Raw genomic sequence first — 12982 nt, 5'->3', positions numbered from 1 at the left:
AACAACTGGATGATAACTAGTTGCCTTAGAGCAAATGGCGAAAGACTGAGATTATGGTTGTTGGAAAAAATCCAACACTGTGGGACAACATTCTCTGGCATACATGCCTGGATGACTGCCATTGCTCCAAAACGGAAGTAGAGATCTTGGGGATACTAATGGCTAAAGATCTGACAATGGCTGCCAGGGCAAAGAAAGTGTCAGGGACATATTCTGGTCTCCTGAGAGCCCTTAGAAAGACAATTGAATGGCTGCCTATGGATACCCGGAGAGTAGTTTTACAAGGTCTTGTACTTACATGCTTACACTACAGTAGCTCTCTGAATATTGCTGGGTCTACTAAAAACACTGGGGCATATTTAAAAGCGGAAATAGCCACCAAAATGTCACTTTTAGTGATGTTCTGGTGACGATTTCCTCTTCTCCTTATTTACAAAGTGACGTTAACATGGCTTAATGCCACCTTCTAACTAAGGCTTCTTTTCACTTCACTTCGCTTCACTTAGCCTGAAGGGGCATGCAATGGGTGTTGTAGTGGGTGTTCCACTGGAAAATTCATTGCTTTTTGACAATGTCCCTTATTTACAAAGATGGGGCAGAGCCAAAATCTAAGGCCAAGTAAAACCTGTTCTTAGGGTGGTGAAATGAGGAGAAATTACTAATTTCTCCTCGTATTTTGCTCTTTCTATGTGTGCTGAATTCTGCAGCATGCAGGGAAACAGCAACTCACCTTTAAAGATTGTTTATATGCTGAAAGGTGTACCTGCATGCACATGAACAATTGCCCCTGCAGCGCAGGCACCCTTACAACGTGGTGCAAGGTTGCCTGCGCTGGCACTCGTTAGCATTTTTAGCGCCAGCTCTAGGGGAAACTCAGTGGTGTGCCGTATTTGAGTAAATACGGCGCATCCCTGCATTAAAGAAATGTTGGAGTGGGGCATTACCAATTTTGGCATAACATCGTTCTCTGACATTTTATTGTAAATATCCCCCACAGTGTGCTCAATTGGCTCTGGCAAGCCTTCTCGGGCTGACAGTGATTTTGTTTTTTATTTAAGGTCTTATGCATTGCACACAAGGTAAAATATGCAAGTCACCTTGTCATACCATACAATAATGTGAGAGAGCGAAGATCTAACAATCGCTCACTCTTGGCAATTCCCAGAATAAAAAGAGGTAGAGGCGGAGGCCGATGTTTGGTTATCTAGGTATCTAACTCTAGAACTCCGTGACAAGTCACCTTAGACCCAACAGCAATTTGTTAAGTTTCAGAAAGCAACTGAAGACGCACCTCTTCATTTAAGCACTGCATTTGATTCTCATGAACCTGACTCTGGGTAGCTATGTGCTCTATGAGACTCTGTAACATAAAAATAACATAATATCATAACAGTCAAACCTCTAGTTACCCGAATGCCCCGATACGTGAGCAACTTAGAGACACACCTTGTATTTTAGGCCTTTTTATACACACAATGCACTTCTGGAGTGCCTCACATTTAGTCCTTTTGATTGTATAGCTGGGGAAATTGGAAAATCTGTCAATAGTGGACATTACCACTGGAATGGAGGATTCTTGACCTCGTTATCCAAGAGGACGTCCTCTGATGAGCGATGGATGGCCATGGGCAGGGGCCAACAGGAAGAGGAGTGGCGACAGTGCGCAACCCTGCCATTTGCCTAGAGGAATAGCAAATGGATGTAACAGAAAATCATAAAGCAGCCGGGCATTGCCAATAAAGTAATTACCAAGACCGATCACTCAAAAGAGATATGGCAATCCTACATGGGCAAACACATTCTCAGCGTCCTCTGCGAGAGCCAATTTGGGCTCTTCAGCATTCTTCGTATATCAGAGTGAGAGCCCACTTGAGATTTAGGAATAAGGTGTTGCATCACCTTGTGTAGCCAGGATGTGAGAATTATGGCCATTATCCTCAGGTTAACATTAAGCAGTGAAATAGGAAAGGGCCTAGCACAGTCCAAGGACTCCTTGTTCCCCTTAAGGAGCAGAGCAAAAGTAGTCGTATTGGAGATTGCCCCCAAGGAAGCAGCCTCGGTGGCCTCTCATAATATTTTAGTCAGAGGAGGCACCAGCAACGGTTTAGCAACCATATAAAATTCCTGCAGAAGGCTATCTACCCTGGGCGATTTGCAAGTCAGCAAGGCAGAGATAGACTCCTCTACCTCCTCTTCCGAGAATTCACCCTCAAGACACCAACCTGGGACCCTCCACATTGAGAGTGAGAGCATGGAGGGGTGATAGGGAAGCGTAAGTTTGCTCCTGCATAGAGTGAACTTTTAATGTTTAAAGAGAGGAGTAAACCGATGCGAATCAGCCAGTAATATCCTTGGGGTGGCTCAGCAATGTGCTGCAAAGGTTACAAATTGGTGAAATGGACATTTGCTCCTCAAGTTGGTATAATTGAACAGCCAGCAGGCGGCTCGCATTCTCCCCATGATCACACCTTGCCACTTTAGCTCTGCCACAGCCTTTTTCAGCTGATGTCAGAAAATATGAGTTGAATCAAGATTTGGACAGCTCTAGGGCCATAAAGAATACCAGCATCAAGTTTTGGCCTGGAGATCATGTACCTCCAACTTCAGAAGCTGAATGCTCACCTGGACTGTGCTATTTGATGCAGTGGAATCCTGCATTTTGATGCCTCGTAAGGTCTCCTTCCTGGCTGCCCACAGGGTCCTACTCAATCTCACCAACCACTCAAAGCAGCTAGATGGAAACTCATGAAGTCTGAGCTGTTTCATCTGATTGGGTTGCCTAAAAGTCAACACCTGCATCCTCCATCTAATTTGCGGGGAAGATACCAATCTCATAACCAAACCCAACCCCTCAGGAGACCAGCATCCAGAATATTGCATTTTCCACATTTAATACATCCGGGAGCACCTGCCCCTGAAGAAGAAAGTAATCAATGGGTGATTGCATCCCATATGGGCAAGAGAAGAACCTGGGGTGAAGCAGGCACCACACATTCAGAAGGGTTTGATCCTCCAAAAAAAGTCGTATAGGAGTGCTCTGTCAGCACAATTGTGGCAGTCAGACCAACCACAACGGTCCAAAATGAGGTCAAGAGCCAGGTTCCTATCTCCCCCCAAAAATGAAGGCATACATCCGAAGCCGGCAATGACGTGGTTCTTGTCAGTCTAAGGGGTGCAAATGAAATGAGGAATCACTGATTGCCTATGATATTTAATTTGGCAGAACTCCATCTGCCTTCCTCGTCCATCCAGGTCTTGAGAAACATATAGGGGAGTTTGTGGCTTATAAGGATGGCTACCCCCATTTCTTGGAGGAGCTATGGGAAGGTGTCAAGCCACAACCAGGCTTCAAGATGCCAGGCTGCTTGGCACAGTACAGGCTTCAGTGAACAAAGCAGGCTGTCAGGCCGTGGCCTGTATCACCTTCCAGGCTGGTGCGTAAGGAGGATATCTCAGTCATATAAGGAGAGAAGCGGGTTGGCAATACGGTGGTATGGAGGGCCGTTCAGCCAGCAAGTCCAACAGTCAAAATGGCAGGCGGCTTCCCAGAGATAAGCACCGCCAACACCAAAGAACAATGCTGCTGCTCTCCCTGAGTGAAACAGAGCTCCTCTCTACCTGGGCAGCACGGAACATAAGGGGATACAAAATGTAGGCTTCCATCAGCCCTGGGACAAAACAGAAAGACAGGAATGGCCTGCTGTACAGCAGAGCTTCATCAAGGAGTAGCCATCGTGGACAGCCTGCAGCTCAATCAATCAATCATTCACGGGTTGGTAAAGCGAATCTACTCACCCGTGAGGGGGCGGCTCCGTTGAGTGCTGGGGTCATCTGAAAAGCCAGGTCTTGAGGTCCTTCCTGAACTGGGGCAGTGTGGGAGATTGGCGGATGTGGAGGCTGTTCCAGGCTTTGGCTGGGAGGTAAGAGAAGGACTTTCCTCCCATCCTAGTCTTCCTGATATGTGGGACGATGGCCAGAAAGAGCTTGGATGATCTAAGGTGTCTTTTGAGTGCGTGGAAGAAGAGGCGGATGTCTAGGTATGCAGTTCTGGTATTGTGAAGGGCCTTGTATGTGTGCATGAGTAGTTTGAAGGTTATTCTTCTTTCGACTGGAAACCAGTGGAAATCTAGGAGGTGTTGGGTGATGTGTCTGTAAGGGAGGATGTCAAGGATCAGAGTGGCTGCAGCGTTTTGGAGAATCTGGAGTTTGCGAAAGAGTTTCTTGTTGATTCTGGCATACAGAGCGTTGCCATAGTCCAGTCTGTTGCTGATGGGTGCATGCATTACAGTTTTTCTGGCTTCGGTTGGGATCCATCTGAAAGTCTTTTGAAGCATGGGGAGGGAATTGAAGCAGGTCGAGGAGATGGTGTAGATATGGTGGTTCATTGTGAGCAATGAGTCTAGTTTGATGCCACGGTTTTGTGCCTGGTCTGTCGGGATTGGGGGATTTCTGAGGGGGGAGTGCCACCAGGAGTCGTTCCATGCGGAGAGGGTGTACCAAGGATGAGGACTTCCGTCTTTTCTGAGTTTAGTTTTAGGCAGCTGTTCTTCATCCAGGTGGTGACGCTTTCATCCCTTCTTGGGAGTTGTGTCTGGTGATGTTGGGTTCGTTGGTGAGGGAGAGGATCAGCTGGGTGTCATTTTCGTAGGAGATGATGTTGAGCGTGTGGTTCCTGATGATGTTTGCGAGGGGGCAATGTAGACGTTGAAGAGGGTGGGGCTGAGGGAGTAGCCCTGAGGCACTCCACAGGTGGTCTCTGACAGTTCCGAGAGGTAGGGAGGAAGTCTGAACCACTGAGTTCTATCGGTGAGGAAGGGGCGGATCCAGTTGAGGGGCTTGCCGCGGATGCCGATGTTGTGGAGTCTGGTGGCTAGGGTGCGGTGGGAAACGGTGTTGAATGCAGCCGGGAGGTCCAGGAGGATGAGGGCTGCCCATTCGCCCTGGTTGAGGAGGAGCTATGCCTCTGCCTCGAGTGCGGAGATAGGCCCTGAGTGTGGAACCTCAACCCAAGAGCGGAACCTCAGCAGTCAAAAAGATACTAACTTACCTTTGTGAATACCAAAAATACTTTTTGGTCTAACTTTATCTTTATGAATTAGGCTCTCACTTTCTCACTCCCTTATTTACCTTGTCACATACTGACAATAATTTGTCCCTCTAAGAGCTTGCTTGAATATCAAAACAAATATTTTATAAACATTAAGCTGACAATATTTACTGTAGCTAACAAATCATAGGACTAATACCATGATCAACCCTGAGCCCCCAGTGAGGGTAAAGTTACATGTGGTGACCATTGCAAAGCAAGAGTGCCATGGCCCTAAGTCAAGCGAGTAAAATGGGCAGCTGGGCTTTCTGGTGGAAAGTAAAAACCCTTCATAACCAGGTAACATTGGACTCCTCAGAACACTCGACCCTTGTGCCACTGTACCTTCTACACCACTGATATCCCTGCCCTTGTGTGAAGATAAAGAATGCTCAGAGTATGTCTTCTATTGCACATTGCGTTCTGTGCTCAATGTAAAATGTACTTCCTGTTTGTGTTTTAGGTGTAATGGCTAGCAAGAATGCTGGGACAGTTGCCAATGGAGATACCATACCTGCTCATCCCCTCATGGAAAAGGAGGAGGCGGAAGAGTGCAAGCCTGAGATAATGGAGCGAGGACACTGGAACAACAAGCTGGAGTTTGTATTGTCCGTGGCCGGGGAAATAATTGGATTGGGCAATGTCTGGAGATTTCCTTATCTCTGTTACAAAAATGGAGGCGGTAAGAACAGGGCACTGTCTCATTTTTACGCAAATACAATTTAGAAACTTAAATTACAACCCACCCATTACTGCTGAATTTTAGGTACTAGAGCTAAAGGACAGCATAACGTCAAATGTGGTATGGTGATGGGGGACTGATGTTGTATGGGCTTTTCCGATGTACGTCTAGAGTTTTGGGTGACTATGGCTTGAAACAAAATAGATGGTCACTGATGATCAAATATATCATGTTTTTTGGTTCAAATGTATTTTATTCACTTAGCCGGTAACACACACATTCACTTCCAATGGGCGGTGAAGCCCCACAGTGTTTGGGGCGAATAAGTGTGGGGAAGGTAGGGTTAGTGCGTTGTATCTCAGTAATGATTGACTGGGCTTTGGATGCTAAAAAGGTAGTCCAAACAGAGGGGATGTGGTCTCCACCACACAAATGACATCCTTGTCTAATGTTCATGGCCGTAGGGTTGGAATGGCAGTTCTGTCCTTCCTTATTTTGGTGGTCTTTCATGTTTTGGCCTCCATAAGTCTAAGTACTTGGGGGTATATTTATAACAGAATGGAGAAGCGTAGTGGTAAGTAGAAATTGCTAATCCCATGCTTGTCCATTCTGAAAACACAGGGATGTGCCTTATTCACAAGAATGCAGCGCACCCCTGCGTTTTCCCTAGCGCTGAATTCAGCTGCCTAGTACCAACGTAGGCACCCGTGCACCACAGTACAAGGGTGTATGGTTGGTGGAAATGATTGTTTATGTGCAGGAAGGTCTCTTTTCCTGCACATAAACAATCATTCATGGCATTTTTAAACTTCTATGTGTGCTGCTTAATGCAGCACACATAGAAGTTGCAAAACATAATTTTTTTATTGTTTATGTGCAGGAAGGGTCACCTTCGTGCACATAAACAATCAATGGCAATGTGCTCTTTCTCTGTGTGCTGCACAAGGCAGCCCACATGGAAATGAGGACAAATAAAATATTTATCCTCGTTTCGCCTGTTCAAAACCAGGTTTCCCTGGTCTCAATTTTGGCACTGCCTCATATTTATGTCACCCTTGTAAATTAGGGGCAGCATCAAAATCAATGGGTGTTGCGGTGGAACGCCCACTTCAACACCCATTGCCCTCCCCTTAACGCTAAATACATAGTTTACAAGGCAGCGTTAAGCCATAAGGCGAAGCCCCTTTCGGCAACACAACGTCACTTTGTGTTGGTGATAGGGGCTTGTAAATATGCCTCATAGAGGCATTTCGGGCAGCTGAGTCTGTGAAAGTCTTGCGACAGGCATCGGATGCATGGACCCCACATTTTATCAAATTGTGGCAGTTTGTTTTCGATTCAGGCGTGAGTTTTTACATTACTATAATGTCCCACAGTTGAACCAACTTTAAAAAATGCATTTCTAATCGGTCATAACCAGCCCTCAAGGCAGCTGGAATAACCAGGTCTTAAGCTTCAAACTGAAGTTTGCTTCTGAGGATTCCATCCTGAGATGGATGGATGAGCTGTTCCACTAAGTGACAGCGTGAAAACCAAAAGAACAGCCGCCCATCCGTTTTTGTTTTTTTAAGAAGGGGATGAAAATCAACTTGGCGCCAGACGATCTAAGACTACGATTGGGAAAGCATGGTTTCACCATTGAGGATAAGAAATGAGGGCCCTGTCATTAAAGATTCTGTGCCACAGGCACATTGCTTTAAAAAAGATTTTCTTGCTTGGAGGAAGCCATCGCAACCTCACCATGCCCGGGCCCAGGGGAGCACATTTAGGTAAGTTCAACACTAACCACGAAACCGGGTCCTGAACTCTCTGTAATTGTTGAAGTCACCCCTGGGTGGCCCGGGATATAAAGAATATTTTCACCAGAGCCCCGCCTATGGTTTTCCTGGCTGCTAATGGGAGAAGATCCATGATCTTTTTCCGAGTTGCTTCTAGTGCATTAAAGCATTTCACTGTGACATAACCGGTCTGGTTATCGAAGGTCAGTTTGGGGTCAAACCAGACTCCTAGGTTCTTTACTTTTCGCTTGGGGACTGGAACAGCACCTAGGACATCCCCCAGCAGGCTAAAGACCATACAGATGGAACTTTACCCACAATGAGGACCTCCGTTTTCTTGGCATTAAGCCCGAGGCAGCTCCTCGCAATTCACTTTGCCAACTCCATCAGGCACAACCGAAATTGTATAGCCGCACCCTTCATTTCCTAGGAAAGAGATACAGCTGTTTATCGGTGGCATTAGACACAATTGCAACATTGTGTCACTTAACGATCTCTGCCACGGGGCTCATGTATAGATGGAATAGTGTGGGGCTTAAGGTAGATCCCTGCGGCACCCTTGACACGGAGTCAACCTTTCAGAGGTATAACGTCGTTTTAGTAACTTGGAAGGTGCAGTTTTACAGGCACCCCAGAGCCAGCCCCCTGACACCACCACAGCCGTTCTAGAAGGAGGCCGTGGTGGGATACGGTCAGTGCTTAATTTGTAAAATATGAGGTGCAGGTGCTCAAATATTTGTCAGAGGCCACACCCACTTTCACATGGCCCCACCCACTTCCTCCACTGGCCCCACCCACTCTCTATTGGCTTCGCCCATATCCTCAACTGGCACTGATGAAAGGCAGATGTGATACCCGATCTAAATTTCAGCAAAGGAGCCTTGCTCCAAGTAAGGTTTTGATAGGAGGTTCCCCTGACCTGTGAACATTTTGAAAAAGATTAAATTAAAAGTGCATTTAAAGCACAATGTTGGAATACATTAGCTAAAATGACTAGTGCATTGAAAAGGGACATGTGAAACATTCCAGTGCTCTATATGCTGATTTAGGGAAAGGACAATACTCGTATGCATTATAATGCCTAGCCCTGTCATTATGGTGGCATGACACGGTGGTGGCCAGTGTTCGGATATTAGCATCATTGTCAAATTAAGGTAGCCACATGTTGTATAATGGTGGCCATAATTGACAAACTGAGGGCATCCTTGAACTGATGATGCCACCCTGATTACCGTTTTTAATATATTTTGGGCAGTCATAGTATTAATGGTGTCGAGACCTGACACAAAGGTGGCATTCACGCAATGGTACCCATTATTGGCCTATTGTGTGGTCCTTGGCTTTATGGTTGCTATCTCTGGCATAGCACTCTACATGCAGCTGAAGTCTTTGATAAAAATTTAAGGTTACTGTAGATTAGGATTGAAATTTATGAATTGCAAGTAACAAAACATTCTATGAGACAAAAGCCGTAACCCTCTGAGCTACCCACATAAAAATACTGTTCTGTGATATGCAGATTAGACGTTCTTTGCAGCAGGCATGTTAACTCGCTCTCTTGCTATTGCAGAGTCAAAAGTTGCACAAGACAACTCTGATCTCTCTGCAGCAGGAATATGATAAATCATCACTTTATCTTTCACTCACCCACAGAGTCACTGAGTGTTGTGTAAATAATTCCTGCTGCTCAGCTTGGTCGCTGTAGCTGGAGTCTGTGGGGCCACTCACTGCAGACCGGTGATCTGACTGATAGTGTTGTGATGTGCTGGAGTCTGGAGACAAGAGAAGACTGGCCCATCTGCAGCGTGTAGTGAGGTTGAGAAGTCATGATGTGGCACGCTTTCAGAGCTGTGCCCTGCATTTAGACATACGACGCACACTCTCAGTCTCACCATGACTGACATAGCCACCAAAGAATCGCCACAACCAGGCGAGAGGAGCACTGTTCAGGAAGTCATGCAGGTCGTTGAATTGTGAATTCGGTCGGCAGCAGAAGCAGGTTTTGGAGATGGCAGGATCTTGAAATTGAAACATAGTGCTGCTGCTCAGCCTGCACGGACCAGAAGCCTTTCAGTTGTAGTGGCTACACCAGACATGAAGCGGTTGCCAAAGTTCCAGCAGGGCTGCAGGCCATGAGTGTCCCTCCTGTGAGTGCAGCTCTGTCTCACCTGAGCTGACAGGAGCGCACATGCATGAGCTCGCGCCAGCCACAACAGAGCTGTAGGGGTGGTGAAACCATGATGTCCGGGGGCTGGTGCTACGATTAACGTTGCAGAGACAGTGCTTAATTTGTAAAATATGAAGTGCAGGTGCTCAAATCTTTGTCAAAGTCCACGCCTACTTTTTTCTGACTCCACCCACTTCCTCTATTAGCTCCACCCACTTCCTCAAATGGAACTGCAAAAAGTCAAATGAATTTCAGCAATGGAGCCTTCCTTCCTCATAGGAAGGTTTTGATAGGAGGTTCCCCTGCCCTGTGAACATTTTGAAAAAGATGAAATCAAAATTGCATTTAAAGCACCATTTTTGAATAAATTTGCTAAAATCACTAATGCATAGAAACGGGACAATTCCAGTGCTCTATGTGCAATGTCTGATACTTCTATGTTTCTCTCGTCTTCATTGCTTGATTATGCTCGCCAGAAAGTTTCATTCATAGTTGTTGAAATGCCACTCATAATTACACTAAATGGACAGAAATTATGAAAATGGCACTCATAGGAATCTGAAACCTTGGCTGCTATAATAAAGCTGTTAGAGCAGTATTTCCGCCCAATGATAATATGATGTTCTAAAATAAACAAGAGGAGGAAGGAACAATAGGCAAACACTGGAATAGTGTAAACATTGGAATGTTGTAGATCTATACACGTCGTTACTAGTCATCAGCATTCAATTGTCCTAAAAGGAGCTCCTGGTATTCCAGTACATGGAATTTCATTGTATTAAGAGCAAGCTGGGTCAGGATTGGATGAAAAACATTGCACCACATAAACAGAACATTTTAAATGCCACAGTGTAAAAAAGGGGCTCTATGGAAATTCGAGGCAGGCAGCAGAACTGCTGGGCTTGTGGGAATTCAATATAGGTTTCAGTAGATTTACCTTATGCCCTCAGCAAACACTAGCAGAAGGAGCAAATCAGAGAGCACAGGCATGGATCGAGAAACAGAATACAAGTATTGGCAGTGAAACTGAAGTTCACAAGTTGGAGAACAGAAAGAGAGTGCCGAGGCAGAGTGGGTGAAAGAGAGATCACAGGCAGGTGTGGCGAAACAGAGAATAGAGGTAGGGATATTGAAACAGGCAATATGAGGACAGTGAGGTAGGATAAGACCGAGCACAGGCAGGCAGGACCAGAAAAATGAGCATATTCAGTGGAAGTGAAAAAGAGCACAGACAAGGGGAGAGGAACAGTACACTGATATAAGAGAAATAGCACAATCCGGAGAAGAGAAGTAGAAAGCACGGTTAGGGGCAGCAAAAAGAAGAGCACATGTATTGGCAGTGAAATAAAGAGGCTAAACGTGCCAGTGAAACAGGATACAAGTGGGAGAATTGTGACAGATTAACAGGCAAGATCAGTGAAACACAAAACAATCTAGGGCAGTGAAACAGAATAGTCAAATGTATCGAGAGAGAAAACAGACACAGGCAGTGAACCAGAGAGCAAAAGGTGGGACTAGAAAGCACTGGCAAAGGTGATAAACACATGGCACGGGCAAGAGGCAGTGGGTCTGTAAGCTCATGTAAGAGGGGGCAGTGGAACCCAGAACACAGTACGAGGAAGGGAAATAGATTGCACGGGTACATAGAACACAGGACGAGGAAGTGAAATAGATTGCACGGGTAGGGGCAGTGAAACAATTGGCGTAGAGAAGGTCAGGGGAGAAGGGGGGCATGGCAGTGCCACCCCTATCACATGCATCACACCCATTAGATGACAACATTACAGAGGGGCAGACCACCTGCAGCACTCCATTTCATGCAGACAAATGTGCCGGCCAAGCTCTGCCTGTGTGAAGGGCGCTCACAAAAGAGATATAGTTTCGATCTGCCGCTTTTATCTAATATTCAAGACAATATCATACAAGGGCTTTTCATGCCCGACTTATACACACGCATAGTACCCACATATGAGTGTTGATAGTGTAAAATCAGGGGCCTTCTCTCGTCACGGATAGACAATATGCATCATTTAATGAGCAATAAGATGTCTTTCAACACGTATCTTTTATTAATGAATAGGCCATTAGCAAACAAAAAGCAGCGTTGGTTTGGAATGGGCATGAAATGACCTGCTTAGTTAGTAAAGTAGAATATTACTTCTCATGGTATGGTGGCCGGGCGTCCGGGGTGCTGCCTTATTTATTACACTGACTGAGTGGATTATATAGCAAGGTAGGTCTGCCTGGTGGTGCTGCTGCCTGCCTTGCCTGCCCCACGTCGTGGGGATGATGATGGCTCGTGGGGTGCGGCGGGGGTAACAGCAGGGCGAGGCAATCAGAAAAATCTGTGCGCACAGTAAAAGTGGAGCCACTGTTAAGCATCGAGGGAGGATATGGATATCATAATCATACTAAGTTCAAACAAGGCAGGGCCTCGCCGCCTTTAACTTTAAACCCACCAACTCGACCGACCACCGGCCCTATATCGTTATGACGCTACGTAAAGGCTTCTTGAACACCTTAACCTCCGCCAGCCGGCCCTGGCCTATTATGCAAGTATTAGGTGTACCGTTACCGTACTACCGTGAGGCAGCTGCAGGCCAATCACACAGTGGTGCGTCATCGAATCTTGCCCGAGTCCGACACGCCACCACGCTAAAATAAAAAAATATGAAGGCATGGCATGATGATGACTGATGCTTATGGAGTGTGTACTACTTACGGTTACGCTCCTGGGGACTGCCTTTATTAATTACTGGGCCCGCCGCCTGGTGCTACTGCTGCGCTGCAGCCTGTCTCCAACGTGGTCCTGCTGATGACTCGTGTGGGTGCGGGGGTGATGCCGGGGCGTTGGTAATAAATGTACGTGCAGCACGCACAACCAAATCCAGCCTAGGCCCAGCCCAAATTGTCCAATCAGTGTCTGACTCCCGCCCACCACCCGGCAACACTAAAGTAACAGCCGCCATCACCATGACGCGCCGACATCACACATTTATGATTGATGCACTGACTGCCTGAAATTATGCTGTAATATTTGCTCAATCAGTCTCCGGGACTCGGAAGAGATCAAGAAGTTACAACAGCACTCTGCGCCGAGTCAGTACTCAGTAAGCTCTAACACACCATACAAAATGTGATGTGACATCCTCGCGTGCAGACTAGTTACCTCGTGTAGACCCGGCCCTGAAAAGTAAGTGCCGGTGCTAAGCACCGGGAAGCCCCGGCACAAATTAAGCACTGGATACGGTGTCGAAGGCTGCGCTGAG

General features: G+C 46.4%; 1 protein-coding gene across 1 annotated transcript in view; it reads left to right on the top strand.

Moving 5' to 3' along the window:
* SLC6A13 (solute carrier family 6 member 13) overlaps positions 1-12982 on the top strand; it is a 758242-nt gene that overhangs the window by 137335 nt on the left and 607925 nt on the right. Inside the window, exon 2 of the mRNA XM_086952830.1 lies at positions 5550-5768. Coding sequence (XP_086808956.1) covers positions 5555-5768 — 214 coding nt within the window. The 5' untranslated portion in view covers positions 5550-5554. The remainder of the gene's footprint in view (positions 1-5549; positions 5769-12982) is intronic.

Source organism: Lissotriton vulgaris, chromosome 1_2 (assembly GCF_964263255.1).
Source record: "Lissotriton vulgaris chromosome 1_2, aLisVul1.2, whole genome shotgun sequence".
Lineage (NCBI taxonomy): Eukaryota > Metazoa > Chordata > Amphibia > Caudata > Salamandridae > Lissotriton > Lissotriton vulgaris.
Note: the sequence above shows the minus strand (reverse complement) of the source record. Positions and strands in the feature narration are given on the sequence as shown.